General features: G+C 43.3%; 1 protein-coding gene across 1 annotated transcript in view; it reads left to right on the forward strand.

The window, feature by feature from the left end:
* Positions 1 to 547: 547 nt before the first annotated feature.
* The window catches only part of CCN4 (cellular communication network factor 4), a 35,829-nt gene continuing 14,079 nt past the window's right edge, over positions 548 to 22,297 (forward strand). Inside the window, exon 1 of the mRNA XM_051612267.1 lies at positions 548 to 755. Coding sequence (XP_051468227.1) covers positions 708 to 755 — 48 coding nt within the window. The 5' untranslated portion in view covers positions 548 to 707. The remainder of the gene's footprint in view (positions 756 to 22,297) is intronic.

Below are 22,297 nucleotides of genomic sequence, written 5' to 3' on the forward strand. Positions count from 1 at the left end.
CTGACACAGGGCCCAGGAGCTGATGCATGCTCTGATAAGCTCCACTAAAATCATGGAAGGAATGTGTGGCAGCGCAGGGGATAGTGTGTCCTTCCTTTTTTTTCCCACGTGGGTAGCTCTGTAAGGAAGGGGGTGCCGAGGGAGCCGGCAACCTGCCTCCCGCAGGGAGCTCTGGCAAGACTAAGATCCACATGCAGCCACCCTTTTTATAAGATGAAACAAATCAAACCTGTTTGTATACATGTGAGGTCATTCATCACAATCAGTGAAGCCAGATCGAACGTTTCATGCCGTCCTAGCTAAGTTGCACGAGTCCGAATGCCATGAGCAACGAGAGGGACAAGCTCTGAGCATGTCGGTGCAGACTAAAACTGCGGCACGATGGACCAGGGAGCTGCAGCTTTCCCTTTAAGAGCCCTTTGGCTAACGGCGATACACTGAAATGCAGGAGGTGGGACAACACCACACACAAAAAATGAAGAAGTGAAGGCAGGAAAAGTTTCTCCAGAGGAAAAATGCAGGGCTTGTCCTTCACCCTGACGTCAGATCTGTCTTTAATAAAGTCCCCAAAGAGCCAAGAGAAAAAGGCAGAGTGCCTAGGCTAGGTTGCCAGTTCAGGATTGCTCTGCCTTCCCCAAAGTGGTGTTTTTGTTCAAAACGGCTCTAAATCTGGGTTCAATCAATGTATTTAATCCCGGCTTCCAGGGATGAGGTGGCTTTTGCCCTGGATTCTAGCAACAAGCAGCATTTTGCAGGTGAGTTTGGAAACTGCAGGAGAGACTCCTGCAAATACACTTGGGTTTCATGCACAGTGGGATGGGAGAGCCGAGTTGGTGCATGTGGGCAGGTGGGCACTGGTGGGATCTGGGGAGTGGGAGATGTGAGAGGGTGGAGGGAAAGGTGAGCTGTGGAGAAAAAGGAAAGAGAAGGACAGGATAAAGGTAAGGCTGCAGAAGTGTCTCTGAGTTGAGTCCATCTCTGCTCAGCATCCACGTGGATCTGCACAGAAAACTGTAACGTAGTTTGTGGAGCTTTTGTGGTTTGGTTTTTATTTTTGTTTTGCTTTTCCCCCCCCGCTTTTTTTTTTTTTTTTTTTTTTTTTTAGGGGGGGCATATTTGTTTGGGGGTTTTAGTTTTGTTTTTACTTTTATTGCTGCTATTTGTACTGTGGAGCAAATGACGGAGGGAAAAGATCAGCCGTTCCTGCCCGAAGCAGCCAGGCTGATGCTGTGTGCGGAGTGGGTTGGAGGGGAAAGGGCAGGTCCCCCCCCCCGGGCGGGGGTGCCCGAAAGGGCCCTGTACAGAGCAGTCCCGGGCCCGTACAGGTGCGGGGCAGGTACAGGTGAGGGGCAAGTACAGGTGCGGGGCAGGTACAGGTTTGGGGCCGGGGCCGGCGGTGCCACAGAGCGCTCTCCCCAGGCCACTGCTCGGGGTCGGCAGAGGAGGGGGGGTTTCTTTCCCTCTCTCCCCATCTCCGTAGCTGCCCCGTTCACGCAGGCAGTTGCTTTCCTTCCCCTTCTCTTTGGAAAAACCTGTCGGGAAAGCCGCTCGTGTCAGAAGGTGTTTGCGTTTTGCTTTTCTTTTCCCGGATGCGTGCCTGCAATTTGTTCCCAGCCCCCGGGGGAGAGAGCTGGTTGTTGGGAGCTGTTGTGGTTCGGAGGGTGAGCATCCCGGCAGGGAGGCGGGGGTGGGTGACTGTCCCCAGGGGGAGAGCGACCGAGCGACAGTGCCGGGTCTTGCGGTGTCTCTCATCCCCATCCTCCTCCCTGGTGGAAACTCTAGATTCCGGGCTCAGGGAGCCCTTGGGATCCCAAGAGAGAGGTGCGGAGGGTGGATGCGAGGGATCTGCCCGGCTTGAGGCTGGGACACTCCCTGAGCCAGCCACGTGTGAGCTGTGCCTGAGCATCGCTGCTGCTCGGAGGGGGTAACATCAGCTGCTGTGCAGAGCTCTGCTTTGCAGGGCTGCTGGCAACAGGGGTTGGCTTGTGTGTAGCGAGATAAAGCAGGACTTTACAGCAAGAAAGCAGCACTCGTGGTGTGGTTCACCAGACACACCTGCGTGAAAGGAGATGGCGAAGCGATAAGTCCTGCGTGAATGTGGAGATGGACTGATAGAAACAAAATGCAACACAAAGCAGACCACAAAACTGACAACAAACAAACAAGATGCACCTCTCCAGCTCTCTGAGGAAAGCTGATTTTTACCTCAGTTGATTTTTGTTGAGCAACTAAAAAAGTCACACAGAGGTAGGGAGCACACCCCCCCCCCCCCCCTCGACTGTGCTATTAGAGGAGATGTGTATGAGCCTTGTAAATTTTGCAGTGCTTGTCCTGGGTTCCCTTGATATCAAAGGTGTTGGTAAAAAAAAGCTGCTGTAGCATCAAAAGATGTGGGTGTGCATGCAGACGCATGGGCTGCTGGGGGGTAAGGGCAATCCAGATATTGCTGGCAGTATGTTTGGTCTAAAGAGTATCTTTAAAAGTGTTTGGAAGAGTATAAAATAAGCCTAAAAAGAGTCCTGGGTCTTGGCTGTTTCAGCTCAAGCTCTTCATGGAATGGAGCAGGTGAAGCTGTGCCTCTCTGGAGCATCCCAGGGACACTGTCACCTGAACACACCTGCAAAGTTGGACCTTAGAAAGTTGTGCTTAGAAACCATTGAGAACTGGCTTTCTGTGGGTCTTCTCCACACCCAAACTACGATGGGGTTGGGGAGCTGGTAGCCTGACAAAGGGTAGATTTCTGTCTGGCAGCCATAAGGGAGTGAGGGAATTGGGATGAGCAGAGTGTATAGCATGGAGGGACAAGAGGGGCTGGAGAGAGCAACTGGGAGGCAGCCTTAGCCTATATAATACTTGAAGGACTTTTGTGAGAAGAGCAGGCTTAGTTTGGTCTGCTAAAGGGGACTATGTCCAAAGGAACAAGGGATATTGCAATTGGTGTGGGATATTGTGAATATTTAGCTGGCATGGCCACCCTGCTCGTGAGAGATATCACAGAAATGTTAGAGTTGGAAGGGACCTCTAGAGATCATCTAGCCCAACTCTCCCACTGAAGTATGATAACCTAGGGCACTTAACACAGAACTGCATCCAAGCAGGTTTTTAATATCTCCAGAGATGGAGACTCCACAGCCCCCCTGAGCAGCCTGTTCCAGTGTCTTGTCACTGTCATTGTAAGCAAGTTTTTTTCTTATGTTTAAATGGAACTTCCTATGTTCCAACCTGTACCCGTTGCCCCTTGTTCTAATACTGGGAACTACTGAGAAGAGCCTGCACCCACCCTTTAGATACTTCTATACATTGATAAGGTCTCCCCTCAGCCTTCTCATCTCCAGGCTAAAGAGTCCCAGCTCTTTCAACCTTTTCCCGTAAGAGAGATGCTCCAATCCCCATATCATCTTCGTCTCAAGTCTCAGCAAATCACATAGGTCATAAAAGATGAATGTTGACAGAGCTCTGACACTGCCCCACCTCACTGTCTACTATCATAGCAGTAACAAAGATCTTTCAAACACTGCAGAGGCATCCATGGAGTGGTATCATCAGGTGGGTCACTGTGCACAGGCAAAGCCTTGTGATCTCCCTGGGGACTCATCACTTTTCTCATAAGAAATAGACAGGAAAAGGTTCTCCACTGGGAAAGAGGACATATACTTGTTCCACGGAGTAAGGCAGAGGAGTTGATACAGGAAGGTCAAGCAGGTCTCAAAGGGCATTTCAGAAGGCAGTTCTGTGGGAACATCCACCATCCCCCAGTAGTATATTAAGCTACAGGCAATTATTTGGCTTCTAAACACTTGTCAACAAGGCTTTCTGTTAGGGCATAACTACACAGGTGATGGGCTTGGGAGGAGAAAAATTGTTGAGCATAGTTTGAATGTTAAGAATAAGTTCTTAAAACGTTTCTTCAAAGTTGTTTTTTTTTACATAGATACAAGGGTAGATGCCATGGGAAACCAAGTCCCACCAACTAGGCTGAGATTCCTCAGTGCCTGAGTCATTTCTGCAGCAAGGACTTTAAGGCTGGATGTGTTGTGCCCTTTCAGTGCTGCAAATGGAGGAATCAGAGACAGTTCCTTCAGCTTCTGGTCCTGATGGCTCAGAAGAGATGAGATTTCTTGTTTAAATGGGACATAACATCCCAAACAGGGGTGATGGTTAGGGAAGCAATTCTGCACTTTGTAGAAAACTAGTAAAGGAGATTATATAGGAAAAAGAACAGCACTGGAGGTTTCTAGAACATTTAACATAGAGTAATGGGTGGTGTGTGGATAAGAGGTGAATGCAAACCTGCAAAATTTTCCTTAATGGTGTTGGTAAGGAACAGGTCAAAGAGCAAAACAACATCAACTAGTAGGCAGATATTGACACTTAATTCAGTGTGGTAGCAGTCACAGTACATAAACATCAGGCTTATGGCTATAATGGGAGGAAGGAAGCAGGGAGATGTTTCAGAATCACAGAATGTTTGGAGTTGGAAGGGATCTTAAAGATCATCGAGTTCCAACTCCCCTGCATGGGCAGGGACACCTCCCACTAGAACAGGCTGCTCAGAGCCCCATCCAACCTGCTCTTGAACACGTCCATGAATAGACCCCCCACAGCATCTCTGGCAGCCTGTTCCAGTGTCTCACCACCCTTACACTGAAGAATTCCACCTGGTCTTTAACCTAAATCTCTCTTCTTTCAGTTTAAAACTTTCAGCTTTCTTTTCCAGTTTTTTCAGTTCACAGACAGTTTTATACAGGCACCATCTCCTTTCCCAGTGTTGTTTTAACTAGATACTCACTGATAATGACCCAAGTTCAGGGCTGCCTCAGGCTGTGTGGAAAGTGGTTAGAGAACTGTAATGTGCAGTTTTTCTTTCTCCTTTGTAAAAGATTTATTGACACTGATGTGAGGTCAATAATTTTATTTGTAAAATGTTTGGATTTGGTGGCAGGAAAGAATCGTTACATTTCTTTGGGGTCTTCCAGATGAAACCACATTCTGACCAAACTTGAATCAAAAAAACCAAAACAAAACAACAAAAGCAACTACAGATTGATTTATTCAATTACCTATTTGTTTTGCCAGCAGCTCATATATACTAAAGGTTCCAGACATCTTTATTCTTGCCTGCAAAAATCCCATAGCTCTCCAGTGCTTAATATCAGAAAGCTACAGGCTACAGCATAGGTAATGATGCATAGATAATCTAAGGGAGCATGGTTTCAAAACTGGTATGTCTTGTCCCCCTAACCTTTTGCACCATTCCCTGCTGCTTGACAGCATCTGGTTACCAGTGACAGGCTTAATACTCTTCTCTTTAGAGGGGCTCCTGTCTTACACTTCTGTAAACTGTAGACGCCAATTAAAATCACTCTGGTTATAGCAGCTGAAGATTGAGCTATGCAGATGAGTATCTTGTGGCTCAAAGCTGGTAGACATAATCTCCATGGGTGTGGCTGCATCATAAATGGGACTTTCCCAAAACTGGTGTTTTATTTGGCAGTCCCCCCTCACAAATCCACTAGCAGAATGAAGTCTTTGCCAAGGCAACATCCTGAAGGTAGCACTGAATGTGCTTCAGATGGATCAGAGGTTCAGTCCCCAGTCTGTTTCTGATGAAGCAAAGATGCCTCCTAAATACACAGACACACACAGGTTGTTTGTTGTTGTGGTGTGTTTTGGTTTTTGTTTTTGTTTTTTTTTTTCTTTTCTTTTTTTTTCTGAGGGTAGCAGGCTTCTATGTATTTTCTTAATAAATTCTCCTATCAGTGTCCAAATTTTGGTATAGGCATTATTAGCTGCCAGTGTGTGACAGTCTCTTTGCCAGCATTAACCAAGACAGAGCTGGGGACAGCAACTGTCTTCCTCACCTCTCTCAAAGTTGTGTCACTGCCTGTTTGTGACCCTTTGGGCAGGACCTGTCCCCATTTCACACTGCAGCAGTCCTGCCTGCAGGGTGGGGCTTCTCCAGGGAAAGGCATTAGTTAAAAATGATACCTGTGAGTTTTCACAAAAACATGAGCTGTATACGATTCTGCTGAGTGTCCTTTGAAAGAGTTGTGCATCTGTAGCTTCTCCTGCCTTCCCCAGGTGCTAGGAAAAGGCACTGGTCAAAAATATCAGAAGTCCTCCACACCTGTAAGAGACATTTGTTTTATTTCTTCCGAAGCTTTGGGCTCCCACGTTGGGATGTTAAGAGTTGATTTAGCATCTTGCCAGTGCTCAGCTTACTGAGAACTGCTCTTTTTGGATGACTTCAGTGTCCCAGAGAGATCTTGAGCATTCCTGTCTGGACAGTCCTGGCTGTCATGCACAAGTGGAAATGAAGCTGTTTAAAAAAAGAGAGAGAGAAATGGTATCATGTGTGTGAACATTGGCAACTGTGGCCTGGCAAAAGCTGAACATCCACAACTTCAACTGAAGATACATTTGAGTGTCAAGTCTAGCAGTGTCTCACTTTGTTGACCAGAAAGCAGGGCAAGGTTTCCTCACTCTTTCAGATTTAAGTTTGTCATCAGGAGGTGCACGTAGGCATCCTGGATTAAGATTCCTCTTTTGTTGTCTTATAATATAGTTCAACCAACCCCATTCTTAGGGTGATTATGCTAAAAGCAGATTTTTCTGTTAAATAGAAACTTTGACAGCTGTCAGCTTGGCAGTGATGGGCCCAAAATCTACCTTTTTTTTTTTTCTTTCTGTCTTCTGTTGTCCACCAAGAATTCAGATCCAATTCTTGGACTGGGCTTACAGCACCCAATTTCCCCGTCACTCTTTTTTCCAAGTTTTGTCCCACTCAGGGTTTGCTGCAACCTGAGATGAGTTACCTTCAGCCCCCACTTGCTGCAAGTTGGTGGGGGGATCACAGGGCTTTATTTTTACAAATGTGTTCCTGGGTCAAGGGACTCAGCTGCTTTAGCAGCTTTTTGCAGATGTTCTCCCAGTGCTGCTCTGGGTTTTCTAGCTGTAAGTGAGGATCACTGGTTCTTCTACACCCTGGTGGCTTCCAGCTCAGGGAGATACCTCCACTGGTGCCTCATTTATTGTATCCATACTGAAACTTTTCATTTTTCCCTCTTGGCTGCTGCTTGTTCTGGCATCCTGGGTGAAGCTTCTGGAGTCCTCTTAATCCCTTGTGCCTTCTAAAATAGATTGCTGCTGGGCTTTGACTTCTGATCCTTGCATCTGGGCTAGGTGTGGGAAAACATAAGGGAGAAAAGGCACTTTGGCCTCTGTGGGTGCCAACAGCTGGCTCTGATTCACAAGTAATTCTTCTTGTGGATGGGGAAAGAAAAGGAGAACCTTTTGGCTGAAATATCTGTGGAAGAAGATAACACTTTTAAGCTAAGCTTTGCAGCACAAATTAAATAATGTATTTCTAATACTTGTGTTGGTAATGCATTCCAGGACTGTGTGGTCATCTCTGTGTTTCTCTTCTCTTTCTCAAAAGCTCCCACGTTGTTCTTCTGGTTTATTAGTCTGGGTCTGTCATTCTACTTAACCTATAAAGCAAATGAGAGATGAGCAAGTCAGAAGGCCAAGTTTCATGAACTCCACGATGGCGTGCAATGAGTCCAAGGGGAAACCTGAGAGGTATTTTCAGATATAATTGTGGGCTCATGCATCATCCATGGAGGGTTGTGAATCACCTAGTTCCTGATGTTGCTGGACACATGTGCAGTTAGGTCTTTGCTGTTATGGAGCAATTCCAGCCTTGCAAAAGAGCCTTCTCCTAAGAGTTTGCTATGCGGATTCAGAAGGAGTTATAAGAAAAAAATGTCTCATGCTTGGTCATAAGGCAGCATAGCAAGGTCCCTTGGTCCAGCATTTAATTGACACTCAGATGTGCAGAACTCACAAATTTGTAATGATTTGGTTTTGTACCTTTTTCCTAGAGCTGAAATTTAACTCCTTCAACTCAGCTGAAGGTGAACCCATCCTTTTCCTTTCTAGCATACTGAAAGAATCTCCAGTTCAAGGCTTTCAGGTGGATATAAAACATTGCTTTTATTATTACATCTCCAGCATGCAACTGTCCAGCTTTGCCTGAGATAATCAATGCATTAGATTTAGAAATATGGAACTACTTTATGGTGTGTCTGTATATAATGGAAAGAACACAGTAAAGTCCATAGTCACAAGCAATTTTGTAATTCTGTGCACCTGACACAAAACTTGCCACTTGCCACCAAGAACAGCATAACCTACCTGGACTTAAAAACTTCAATCAAAATTGCTCTGGATGACTCAGGGATTTTATTATCATCATTATTATTATTGTTTTTATTTTAGCAATTTTTTTTAGCTACATGTGCATGGTAGCACTTTCCACTTTATAGAATTTATAAATGCAACTCAAATATTAATTTCTGTGTAGTTTAAAAGTTTCAATTCCTTTCCATGCTCTACCAGCTTCCCAGACTACTATCTTGCTTTCATTTTTGGTGTTTTCTTACCAAAGCTTTTCCAGTAACATGAGAGAGTTGAGTGAGGGATAGTATCTTTTTCCTGATGAGGTTTCCTCATCTTCATATGTAAATGCTTGGCCTGTGATGGGATGATTATACAGGAAAGAAGGGAGCATAGCTTAACTGAAATCCAGTTCAGTGCCTTTCGGGGACAACACCGATCATCTGAAGCAGTGGCACAGGTGAACTTGTTTTACTCCATGAAGGGGCCAGCCTTCTTGCACTGGGCAGACAGCTAACGTACCAGGGCTCTGAGGAAACTGGTAACTTCCCCAAAAGTGCCATCACTCTCTTAATGCATCTTCTGACTATCCTCTAAATACTTATGTCATTGTCACTGCCATGCCTGAAAAATAGTGTCCTTAGCATTTGTGATGCAAAAGATCACTCTGCATCTGTGTTTTTTTGGACTTGTGAATCTTCCTTTGTGCATTTTGAAATCCACCACAATACTTCTGGATGTGTCACATTTATGATCATCAGCTTATATCTGCTCTGACAAAGGGAACCTTCCGTATCTGGGCTGATAAGAAGACTTAGACATCGAAATCCATATGGGGGAAATTAAGTCCTCCTCTGAATGGCTGGCACATGTACTTGGCTGCCCACAGGCTACTAATTCCCTGGTTTTAGAGTAACAGCTGGGTCATTTTAGCTGTTTAGCAAGGAAGGACCAAACCACAAAAACGGCAGCCAGTGCTGCAAATCTGCAAGTGGATTACACTATAAAACTCTCTGGTTACATTTTTATGAGGAAAAAAGGGTGGAAAATTAATTAGGAAAATATCCATGTTCCATTAACTAGTTTGGCTATTCAGCAGGTGATTTATTTGTAAGCACTGCCGGCAGTATTTCCTGCTGGTTCTTGGTCTTGGAGGACTAGGTCATACCCACAACATCTGTGTGTGGGCTGGTTTACATTGATGCAAGAGAATGAGGGCTAATTTTCTTAGCTTCTCTCTGTGAGTTTGTCTTCCACATTTGACCCTAGATATTGAAATTGCAGTAGTTATGAATATATAAACATCCCTGCTATTCAACACTGCACTTGGTTTATAGAGATCATTCACAAATTAATTTTCACTGTTTTATTAGAGAGCTAAGTGTACACTTAAAAAATCACTTTTAAATAGTTTTTAAAATAATTTTTTGAAGTACATGTGAGTAAGAGCAGCTGCAAACTGATGTCTACGAGGCAGTGGATTTCTGGGGGGTCACTTGACTTGTTTTTCCATATTTTACTACAAATCCTGTCCTAAGCTTCCTCAGTGCATTTGGTTTGGCCAAAGAGGTGGTGTGATTGTGCTGGTGCAGGTGGGTGAATTCCTCCCCCACCAAAACTGCCTGTGTGTGGATGAGCTCCTGAGCTTGCTGCGGAACAATGTGTTATGGGGCTGGTTTCAGGCTCAGATAAGATGCTTCTGCTCCTTTAGATAATGTGCTTAATTCTCTGTAGTTTACATATCTATCTATCTATATATACATATACCCACATCCACCCTGTATTTTTGTTTTGTGTCAGTTATTCCATATGCATCGTGCAGGCAGGCAGTTTGCACTTGAGATGTTTGTGGTGTATTTTTTACTGTTTCTCCCTGCCCCTTCTCAATGTGATAATGCTTTCCAGAGCATCATCTGGTAGGCTGGAGTATTTGAATAGAAGAATAAATGGATATTACAGCAGTGCAGTTGAGACCCCTTTAAAACCTCTGCATCTTCCGTGATTGTACTATTTGATAGAGGAATCATTAAAGAAATGCATTTGGGTCGTTCCCATGTGACTATCTGACTGTGAAGGTGTTGATCCTCTTTTTATTGTTCACCCTGTAAAATACAAGGAAAGCTTGTTTAGAAAAATTATCTCTACAGCAGGAGCTCTGTGGACATAAATCTCTTGGTTTAACAACTCTCTCTCCATGTGCTTCCCAAATGTGGTTTTTCTGGAACAAATGGTGTCTGTGGAGCAGCTTTGGCCCAGGGGGATGCCCTGAAAAAGCAGGGTGCTGAGCAGGACTGCTGAGGAGCACCACAGCTTTCTCATTTGTGCACCAATACTGCCCTCCCGTGTCTGGGATCTCAAAGACCAAACCTGAGCCTGTGCGTAGGCTCTCAGCACAGCTCCACTCCTGCTTGGCTGGCTGTGGACTACAGGCAGCCAACACCAGTTATTCAGAGACAAGCAAAAATGTCAGTATCCATATAACTAGAAATTAATCTCTATCTTCCTGGAGACAAAGCATATAGCTGATGTCTTCCTCTGCCTATGAAAACAGCAGCATTAACAGTTGCAAGGCTGAGATGTTGCCAGTTTCCAGTTTGGGGTTGTCTAGGATGGGGTAATGGTAGTGTTTACTTGCTGTATATTTTTGAGAGGCATGTGGGTGCTGATAGGCATGAAGTCTAAGCATCTTTCTCCTTATGATCTGCCAAAGCACTTCAGTGCAAGGGTGCAGAATTCTGTTTCAGTGGGTAGTGGTGGAGTTGTAGCAATATCCTGGCCTGAGCAAGAGGCCTTTTTTAATGTTCTATCTATCTATCTATCTATCTATCTATCTATCTATCTATCTATCTATCTATCTATCTATCTAATACTCTTCCTGGTGTCAGCAGTTCTCTGGATCGGAAATCACCCGCTTGGTTTAGACCTGAGCCCCAGCAGGTATCATGGCTGTGTGCAAACAAGAATGAAACATGCGTGAAGGACCCATTCATCACTTTGCATGGACACCTCAAGTTATAAACTGCTGATCACCACTAATTTGTTGGCTTTGAAAGTGTTGGAGAGATGAAAGTGTCTTTGCCATTGTGCAGGCATCAAGTGCATGTGACTGTTGAGCATTAAAACATTAAGGAACAGACTTAGCTCAAGTGACAGAATCTGAGAGCTGGCTCAGCAGAATGATTCTTTTTTTGCATCCGTTAAGAATGAAACAACTTAGTTTATTAGATGTGTGTAGGAGGATGGATCATGGTATGATTACAGTGTAGAAACAAGAAATCTGACTGCTGGTTTTGTTTCTGCTGGAGACATCCTTTCTTCCTTTGGGACAGTCACTTCATCTTTTGCACCCCAGATTAAAACAGGGTTATTCAATAATTTCATCTTCATGAAAGATGGTCCTTTACACCATGAGCAATCCTGGCTAGAAGCAGAACGTGACATGCTGTGCTTGCTCGTGCAAGTGCCATCTGTGCATTCCCATCTGGATTGCTGATACCTCTGTGTGTATCAGCCTTCACATTTACTGCTTGCAGCAGGTTTTTTAGGTTCCTTCTCTGGCATCTTTTTTACCAAAGCCCTGAATTTCACTTCTGTTTCCACTGACTTCAAGGGCAGGAGGATCCATTCCCAGCACAATACACCATTTTCCTATACTAGTAACTTCACTCCTTTTGTCTTAATTAATTTGTTCTGGGAGGTGTTCTCATTTCCTTTCTTGTAGTTTCCACTGTGTTTAATTTGAAAGCAATGATTTTGTCCCCAGAGTTTTATAAAAACCAAGGACAATTCTACTGGCCTCTCTCTTCCTTCCCTATTTGCAATGTGTCAGCTGTTGCTGGGGGTGGGAGGGAAGGTACAGATGCTTGTGGGGTCTTTCTGTTACATATTAAAACAGGATCTGAGCTTCAAGCATGTCTGGAATAACATTTGTAGTGCAAAGGCCAGGGTGGGTTGAGACCTGGCTCCAATCTCTTCTGAACCTCCTCCTTCCCATTGCTTGAGTTTGCTCTTTTTGCTATTTCTGGGCCAGCTGTGCAGCCTGTTCCTCCTGTTCAAGGACTCATCACCAACCTCTCCTTCTTTTTCATAGCACATGGGACAAGCTGCTGTCTGTAGCCATCACTCTGCTGGCTGCTGCCCTGTATCAGCTCTTGCTAAAAAAACAAATGCCCCTCAGAGAAGTTGTTTGGACCAGCCCATCTCTCGAGCCTCACATGGGAGAACTACACAGGAGGTCTTTTCTCCCTGTGGTCCTGCTGTCTTTCATCTTGATGCTTTACTCAGCTACTGCAATGAGCAGCCAAAACTTGGGTGAGAGAAGCCCATGTTGTTACCATGTCTGCATCAAGGACACACAGCTTCCTGGGGCTGCAGCATGGGGCTGGCCAAGGGAGTTTAACCAAATGACCTGGGTATCTATGCACCCACAGCCTCAGATGACCTCCTCTTGATGTGAGGCTTCAGAGTAGGAGATGGACAAATGCCTTCTACAGCCCTGTGTTGCAATGCAATGGCCACGTGAACTTACAGGAGGGCTTAATCATCTTTATCCAAGTCTTGCAAGGCAAATATTCTGGGCCAAGCCTTGCTGATTTTCAGAAAGGGAAAGAATTATGTTCCTAGCCATGAGCTACCAGCCAAAAGAAGAATCTTTCCCCTGCCAGGTCTGTAGCATTTTAAATGGGGTGCTCCATGGAAATCCAGAGCAACACAGACAAGATGTAGAGAAGTTGTCCATGACAAGGCAAGAAAACCTGATGATTGTGAGAGAACATCAAGGTCAATAATTTGAATCTCAATACAAGGTTCTCTTTACAGAATGATATAAAGTAGCCAAACTATTAAAAATAAACTTTACTTAAATTCAAAGCTGCAGAAAATATCTCAGAGTGTCTGTGAATTGGAACATCATCACAAATCCTGTTTCAGTGCTGAAGAAGCAATCTTTTGGACCAAAACCAATATTTTATTCCCTTCTCACTAATGTCAAAGAAATCTATTGAGGTATTTGAATAATAGTCATTCCAAATGATCTTCATGTTATAAATGTACCTGCTGCCTCCCAGCAACTGCCCTGGATTTTCAGCCTCTGTCTGTGGAAAGCCCCAGTGCTTTTCTGTATCTTTTAATCTCCTTATATTTTGTGGTCATCTTAGTTCCTTTTAATGTTCTTAAAGTTTAAGTATGTACACTCCCTACAGTTTTCACTCATTTTTTTTTTTTTTGACAGACTGCTATATGGATTATTATGCTTCTAAGATCTGCTTCATTAAATGACAGATCAACATTTACCCTGATTAGTCAATCACCTAAAAAAAAAAAAAAAAGTTGTAGATCTAAATCACCCTTGGAGGTGAAACATAAGACAAAAATGTAGCAGAGTGAGTGAAAAACCCAGGTATCCTCTTCTGAAAAGCCACTAAAAAAAAAGGCAGACCAGTATCTGTTCCCTTTTAGTTTGGGGAGTTAATGGTTGTGGGCCCTATGAATGTGGAATATGAGACTCTGGTCCCCAAGGGTCAGCCCTAAACTCCCCTCAACCACACTGCAGTTTGTAGCAGAGTTGAACTTATTCCTTGCTGGCTTACCAAATGAGTGTATTTGGAAAACAAAAACCCTAACAATAATGTTGTTCCTTCTCATTTTGCATCAGTCTCTTTGTAAAAGGTTTGCTTGCTCGTGTTAGCGTGTTTTGTTTTTCTCAATAGAGGCTGACTATGAAGGATACTCCAAGTGCCATGTGAGTAACAAAAGTCACATTTTTTTCCTCACCTTCTGACAAAGCTAATGCATTTTCCTGCTTTTTTCTGTTGTTCTGATGAGCTAGAGGAGTTTCAGACAATGAACACTGTCCCAGGCTTACACAGTACATTAACAGATAGATTTGTAACAGAAGCAGGGGAGGAGGGTGGGGAAGAAAAGCCCTTGTGTGCTACAATTAAAATACTGCATTCACTGTTTTCTAGGAAAGCTAATGGGAGCTCTGTGTAGGGTCAGAAACCTGACACCAGATTGACACCAGTGTTCTAATATATCTTTATTTTCCTCTACTTTGTGTCTGAATCCAGATTGAAACCAATGAGACTTGTACACTCCTCTGAGGCTGTGAATTTGGCTGAAAAAATGGAGAAATAGGATATTGAAATCATAACTTCATAGGGTCATTCAGCTAAGAGGAGAAGGGGAGAGAAAGTGACCTGGAGACCAGGTGAAATGTGGGGTATACGTTGAGAGATGGATAGTCAGGGGAGGTCTGGTTCACAGCAATTTGGCTGCTTCTTATTCAGCTCTAACTTAAGGCTTGGCAGTCATCCTCAAGCCAGTAAATTCTCATTGTATGAGACTTCCTTGAACCTTAAATAGGCTTTATTTCTTCGTGGTGGCCTGGAAAGTGGATGCTATTGCTGATAAATGTTGTCTGTCTGCCAGCATTCTTGAGCCTGTTATCATCCCTCTATGTACTTTGTTGCTGCAGAATGTGCACAGTTGAGATCTTTCTTTCCTTTTTTTTTTTGATATTAAATCTCAACTGTTAATCTCCTTGGTAGATTTGAAGAAGAAAAGGACAAATTTAAAAAATGCACTTCAACTCCAGATTCCACTTTCCTGTTGATACAGCTGTGTGGTTCCTACTCAATGGCTCAGTAAACAAGCAGTTTAACACTTCATGTTGCTTCAACAGCACCAATTTCTCTCTTTAAAGCAAACTTCCCCTCTTGTTTATGTCCAGAGCAGCCTTTCCCCCCCCCCCCTACTTTTTGGGGGTTTTTTTGCTCATTGCTACACATTTCACTTGCTGTTGTGGTTTAACACTTTATACAAAAAGAACAGGATTTCCTCTTGCTTTTGGGGAAAACACTTCTCTCCTTTGCAACCTCCACTCTCTGGTGGTGTGTTTGTGAGGAGAAAGTAATTCTACCTTCTAAGTGTATTTAATGGTAATTAAAATCCAATCAATAAATTCCCTGGCAAGGGCATCAGCAGAAGATTGATGTACCAAAACACTGTAAACAGAATTTGTATTGCACGAGATGAGAAAGTGTCTACTGGACATCAGCTTGGGATAAATTACACTCCAATTTCAGCTCTTCATACCAGCTCAAACCCTTCATCACATCATGTATTTTTTCATTCTACCATTATATGACTACTTAATTGATAACATTGGTGGTATCACATACATTAGCGGGGACCTGGCTGAACCTGGCTATGGTATCCTGAGTAACCTCTCTACTACTGGTGTGGAGCTACAAGTATATCCAGGCTGAGGAATGTGCTGGACATCAGATAGCTGTTCCTCCTCCATGACCAAAATGGAGAAACCTTGTATTTTCTTAAAGTAGATGGGTTGAAGGTGCTGAGCTGTGGTGTCCTACATTTGAAGTTCTCCAGACACCTCTGAAATATTCAGTAAAACTCATAGGCTACAAGATGTGAATACTGACTTTTTTTGTGGGTGAATTTATAGAAATTCATTCTTCCCAGGTACATCACCAGTATAGCCACAGGTCTACAGCCATTTTAGCAGATCTGGCTTTCCTGCTTCTCCCTACCCATACTGTTACCTTCATGGAGGAACTCTCTTAGGATCTCTCTTGCCCTTATTTTCTGGTTGTGATCTCCCTTGATGGCAGCTGCATGTTCCTCCATGGTCTGGGCAGCTCACAAGTTTCAGGGTTTGTTTCTTGTACCAAGAGAAGCGTTACCACCTCTGTTCTGCAGACACAGAGAGGCTAAAAGCTGAGTTCAAATACTGAAGTAATCCCCTAGACCTTCAACTTAAGAGTTTCCCTTCTCCACCTTTTGCAGCCTGGAAGATAGGCATTTTATCTTGAGAAGCAATTGAGTCTCTTGTATAGGCACTGCAGTGATTTCTGCCATCAGCAGAGAGGTCCAGGGTTTGCATCCAGCAGCTGTGACCACAGCTCATTGCATGGGGAAGCTGAAGAGCATGGGGCTTTCTACACACAGTCTCACCAGTGCAAAAGATCCCACCAATCCATTGTCTTGTATATGTGGTAGCTGCTTATAACCAGATCTCCAATCTTTTGCAACACTGGACAGTGAACTGGTGATTTGCTCGGGAACATTTTTGAAGCCATTGTGCATATGCATTGGTGACTAGATCTAAATTGGTTTGACTGTGCAAATCATCTGACTTTCATTAGCATTAATATTCTTGTAAGGCAATCATATTTTAGTCACACTGCTCTGGCTGCCATTTATCCTTTGCAGTGACTATGGGAATTGAACAAGATAAATCCATGTGCAATAACCATGTGGCTATGTGGTCTGCATCAGAAATGAACTTCCCCTCTCTTAAGCAAGAGCTGTTAAAAACAAAGCTGCTTCCATTGGCTTCTTTTAGTAAGTCTTGTTTGTAACTAGGTCCTGCTGCCTTGGCAACTCCAGGTCCTGATCAAAACTGATTTCCTCACACTCTCCTCCTCTCTCCAGTGATGTTCCTAGATAAACAAAAGTGATGGTTACTTCTGAGAGGGCTCTTTTCTTTCATTTCCTACAGGAAAGCTGATCAGATATCCTCTTGTTTGTGTAATAATTGAGCAACTCCTACATCCACTAAGAAGAAAAAGTTCTTTTTCTGCTTTTAATTGACCCTCAACTGTGCCCTCTTGATGGACTTGTCTTGAAACCAATTTATTTTTTTTCCTTTCTTAAGAAAGAAGTGGAGTTTGGCTTGCTTGTTGGTTGATTGGGACTGTAGGTCAGGTGAAGTTAATTATAGCCTTCAGAAAATTATTAATAATGTAAAAGTTCCTCTTTGGAACAGCTTCATTATTTTTTCATTTGACTGAAAGCAGAGATGAATTTGATTTCTGACCCACAGATAGTTTAGAGTCTTTTATGAAGAACTCATTTATCTCAGATTGATGCCAGATTTAAGAGATTAGTTTCATACTATATAGCAATTAGCTTGTGAGCTTCTGATGTCCTTTTGCATACCATTTTGTCTCAGAAACTGTACAGCATTGCACAAGTGACTACTGCTGAGATTGAGCTGAAGAGCTGGGTAAGAATATCACTAGATATCAGTTTTCTAGATGTTAGAGGAAAAGAAGGTTTCATTCCACCATTCTTCTTTTGGTAGATTATAAACTGTTTGGGCAGGCTTGTCTCTTGTAACACATCATAAAAAAACTCAGCACAGAAGTGTCCTGGATCTGATATATCCTGTGATGAGTATAATAAGTGCACTTGATTTACAGTCTCCTTCTTTCTGCTTACAAAACCTGTACTCCAGTCTACTTCAGGGTCTTGACTAACATCTAGAAAAGTTAACAAATTCCAGATTTGTTTACTGGTTTCTTCCATCCTCATAGCTTTAGTCCTCATGATCTCCAATATGATCTATGTGAAGGGTCTTTATATACATGCAATGTCTCTGTTCCATATGATGAGCTAATAAATTCCTTCCATTAGGTTGGGCTTATTCCAGGGATTTGGAGCAGATAAGCTCAGCAAAGCTTGGGAAAAGGAGAGCTCTAGCTAATCCCCACACTCCTGCAAAATGATCTCACCATAAATTCGGCAAGTTTGTTTGTGTTGGTCTCATTTTAACTTCTAATATGAGCAATTCATCATTTCTCTAGTTTATGGGTCACCATGTTTCTGGCTCACTGTCCACTTGGTGTACATGGGCACAGGGTCTCTTCCAGACATGTTCTGTGCATCTAAACTTTAACAGAGCTTGCAGATATATTTCTATTGAATTTACTGGTGCTGTGGATTTTTGCTTTTTTGAGTCAAAAGAGAATTCTGCTCCTTGCTTCTCTTTGTTAGACTTCAGACTGTTGCAAAAGAGTTCAGGTTTCCTTTTTGAGGTCCTTCTCATAGCGAATAGAATCACAGAATCATTAGGGTTGGAAGGGACCTCAAAGATCATCAGGTTCCAACCCCCCTGCCATGTGCAGGGAACCCTACCACTACACCAGGTTGCACAAAACCTGGTCCAACTTGGCCTTAAAAACCTCCAGGGCTGGGGCATCAACAACCTCCCTGGGCAACTCATTCCAGTTCCTCACCACCTTTCTAGTGACGAACTTTTTCCTAATATCTTGCAACCTAGTTTAAAGCCCTATCAATGAGTCCTGCTAATTCCTGCCCTAGTACCCTTTTCCCCTGTGGGACAGGGTCTTCCCAACCAATGTCAGCAGGCCCAGTGTCTTATAAACCAAACCATGATCAAAAAACCCAAAGTCCTGGTGGTAGCAGGAGTTTTGGAGCCAGGCATTGATCTGTGAGGTCTTCTTGTCAACCCACTCATCATTCCCCAAGACTGTAGGGACAGAGGAGAACACAACTTGTGCACCTGAGCCATTCACCCATCGTCCCAATGCCCTAAAATCTTTCTTTATTACTCTCAAACCTCTTTTCTCCACCTCATCACTACCTACCTGAAAGATCAAAAGAGGATAATAGTCTGAGGGCGTTATCAGACCAGGAAGTTTCCTGTTTATATCCCTTACTCTGCCTCCAGGGAAGCAGCATACTTCCCTGTGGGAATGTTCTGGCTGGCATGTGGGACCTTCAGTTCCCTTCAGAATGGTATCACCTATCACTACCACCCTCCTCTTGCTCTTCTCAGAAGCAGTTTTAATCTGAGGAACTGGTTGCTTTGGCAGTTTCTCAGAAGCAGTCCTATTGCATCGAGCTGGCTGCTTTGGCAGCTCCCTGGATGGGGCTTCTTCAGTATCATTGTATGACTGATCCCCTATCTCCAGAGCCCTGTATCTGTTCTGTAAGGGCACCTGGAAATGTGGGGAGGCTCCAGTGAAAACTCTTCTTCTACTCCTAGCAGGGACTTGCTTCCATTCTCCCCGTCCTTTCCTAGTCTCCATCCTTCCTCCTGGTGACCAGAGGGCTGGGGATCTTCTGCCTCTTGTGAAGCTACCATCTGCTGCTTTTTCCCTAAGCATGGCAGGGTGTAGCTCCACCAATCTATTTGCCTTTCACATTCCCATATGATCCTTAACCTTCCCACTTCCTGCTTAAGCTGAGGAACCAGGCTGAGCAAATAATTTACCTGGTCGCAGCGCACACAGATGTTGTCTTTACTGTCATCCTGTAAGACTGACAGACTCAGACACTCCACGCAGCCCGTCACCTCCTCATGGTCATCACATTTTCATCACATTCTAAAATACGATTACAAATACCTAATTAAATCTATTGTGAGGATTTTAAGAGGCAGTTGTTTGACATTGGTACCCTGCGATATGGTTAAAAGCTTTAAGAAGAACACAGATTAGGAAGATAATTTGTCTCCAGGGGATCCAAGACTTCAGTTCCTTGAAGAATTTATTTAAAGCAGCATTTACTCTGTGATGTGTATCACTTTGTACTTTCCCTCAGATCCCTGAACCTGCAAGATGGATATGCATCTATTTTTGGAATTAGCTTATAGCACTCAGAGAAATGTACTGGGAATATTGTTAAGAATATTAAAAGAGATGGAAAGGATTTCCATAATAGCAAAGATATAAAACTTGACTGTTAAAAGTAGCATAGGCCACGGAGCTGGTTCAGTCCCACAGCTGCTGCTGTGAAGAGATGCCTGTAGAGTCTGATGGGGGAGGAGGCAGACATTCAGTTCTCTTTTCCTCTTTGTGACAACATGGGCACTCTGGTTGCTTCATGTTTGTGGTTTGCCCCACTCTGCCTTAACTATTTCAGAAGAGTTTAACTTGCAGGCAGGTTTTGTGGTGTGTCTTCTGACTCTGTGAGTCTCTTTTGCTTCTGCACCCTTGGTGTGGTAACAACACTCATTTGTTTCCAATGTCTCCTAGCATCCCTGCAGTCCAGTTTTCAGAGATTTCCAGATACCTGGCACTTGTTCAGAACTTCAGTCCAACCTCTTGCTCTTTGGATGCATCTCTTCAACTCCTGTTTCCTTTCCTTAATTTAAATACTAACATTCCTAACTTAAGAAGTTTTTAACACCATAAATACTTTTTCTTTACCCCCTAGAGTTTTCTCCTGTCAGACTTTGCACTCTGTGCACAGTTGCTGATGAGGAGGGGAACAGCTCTTGCCATCTCTTCAGTCTTCCTTTTATCTGTCAAAATTAATGTAATCAAAACCACGCATCTAATAAGTCCCAGATTCTTAAAAACCGGACTGATTTTCATATACAGAGGTTCCTTTACACTGTGGTAGCCTTATAATAGATAACTAAACTCTATATATTTCCCAAAACATTACCAGTATCTCCATGTCATCTGTACCAATCACAGGAACTAGTTTTCTGCCATCTGATATGTCATGTACTTCTTTCTACCTGCCTGCAGTGAGCACTGGTGATGTAGTGATGATGATGACTTCTGCTGATGTCTCTGGGTATGAAAAGTTCAATGCAATGAGAATTGGTCTGCTATCTTTGGAAGGTTATCTGGTTTTTCTCAGGGGATCTCATGGTGTGTGATGTCAGCTGAATTTTTTCACACTAGAGATGTGAAGGTATCACAAGGTCTCCAAGTACAGCAATATTACTATATGTGTTGAACAAGGGTCTGTGAGGTTTCTGGAGGTTGTAAGGGACGTTCTGCATCTCACAACCTTCACTTAATCTGCTGTTCCCATTCTGTCTAGTTTGAATGGGATTTGATCTTGGCCAAGGGAGATTTTATCCAGTGATGAATCCTGCAGGTTCATCCTCCTCCCAACTTCCTGGCAATACTTTCTCCCCTTTTGGACCAAAAGATCTCCTCTAATGTCCTCTCATCATTTGTGAACTCTATTTACTGTAGATCTGCTTTGGCACTAGGCTGGGAAGAGGAATAAGTGTCACAGTTCAGGAGAAAGAAAGAAGGGGTCACATCTGATTGCTCCATGTCCTCACTGCTGAAGCAGAGATGATGTTCTCGTGCCATCAGATGTCTCTGTAGTAGGAAGTGAAGGAGAGGATAGAGCCAGAAATGCAGTAGAACTAAGCTGGGCCATACAGAGTGGTGGAGACCAAGGCACAAGACTTGCAAGCACAACACAGCAATCACATGGATGGGGCTTGTCACTGATGGTACCTGGAATTGCAGTATTGCCATTATTCTTTTCTTCTGCTCAGTGTAAGATTCTGCCTGGTGATACCTCCCTTGCACTCTGGGTTTTGGTGGGTTCCTTATCTATTTCTCTAAAAAAAGTAGCCTCAGGCAGTAGTTAGACTCTGGTTGAACATTTGTATTCCATGATTCTGTGAAGAAAAGCTGCTTTCCTCATGGAAGTATGGCCAGATTATATCCACATCAGATGACCATGCTGTGATGGACATTGGTTTGGATGCCTTTGCTTCAAACATACAAATGCTGCTTTACTAATCTCTCTGCACACACACACACAGCAAAGTCACTTTAAATGCTACAGGAGAATTTTGCCATGATTTTGCCTGGCAAAGGGTAAGATAACATACATCATTTCCAGCTGGTTCCTAATGTTCTGCAATCAGAATCCAACTTAATTTCAGGTCCTCCTAGAGCATGCAAAATTCTGGCATCTTCTGCCAGTCCCAAGGGTGTTGCTGACTTACATGTCTTCCATCTGCATTCTCTAACAGATCTCATAAAATAGTATAAGCAATAGTTACCAAAATATGCTATGCTTGCTGCAAACATATTCTTTCATGATGGATTCTTTCACTGGAAATGTTGCTGTTTATTCAGACAAGTTGTAGGCTCCCTCTGTCTTTTTACATCACCACAGGGAGACAGCAATGCAGTTTTGCTACTCATCTTTCATTGAGAGTTTTGGGGTGGCTTTGATATAATGATACAACACTATATTAAATGGCAGTTATGTTTTTCTGGATGAAACCATGCATGCCATGTGTTCCAAAGGGGCCATTAAAGTAGCAGCAGTAGCTTCTCTTTCTTTCTGGAAAATTGACATGGGACAAAAAGTATGATTTAAAGGAAATGGGAATTCATAACTTATCAGTCCATGAGCAACTCAAGGGAAGTAGAGATTTCGGTCAAGCAAACTGTTTCAGGTTTGATAACTTAAATAACTATGACAATTTACAATGAAAATTCACAATGAACAGTTTCTTTAAATCAAAATGCTCTGCATTGGAACAGAAACAGAAAATGGTTTCTATTGAAAAATGCAA

Source organism: Apus apus, chromosome 2 (genome assembly GCF_020740795.1).
Source record: "Apus apus isolate bApuApu2 chromosome 2, bApuApu2.pri.cur, whole genome shotgun sequence".
Taxonomy (NCBI): domain Eukaryota; kingdom Metazoa; phylum Chordata; class Aves; order Apodiformes; family Apodidae; genus Apus; species Apus apus.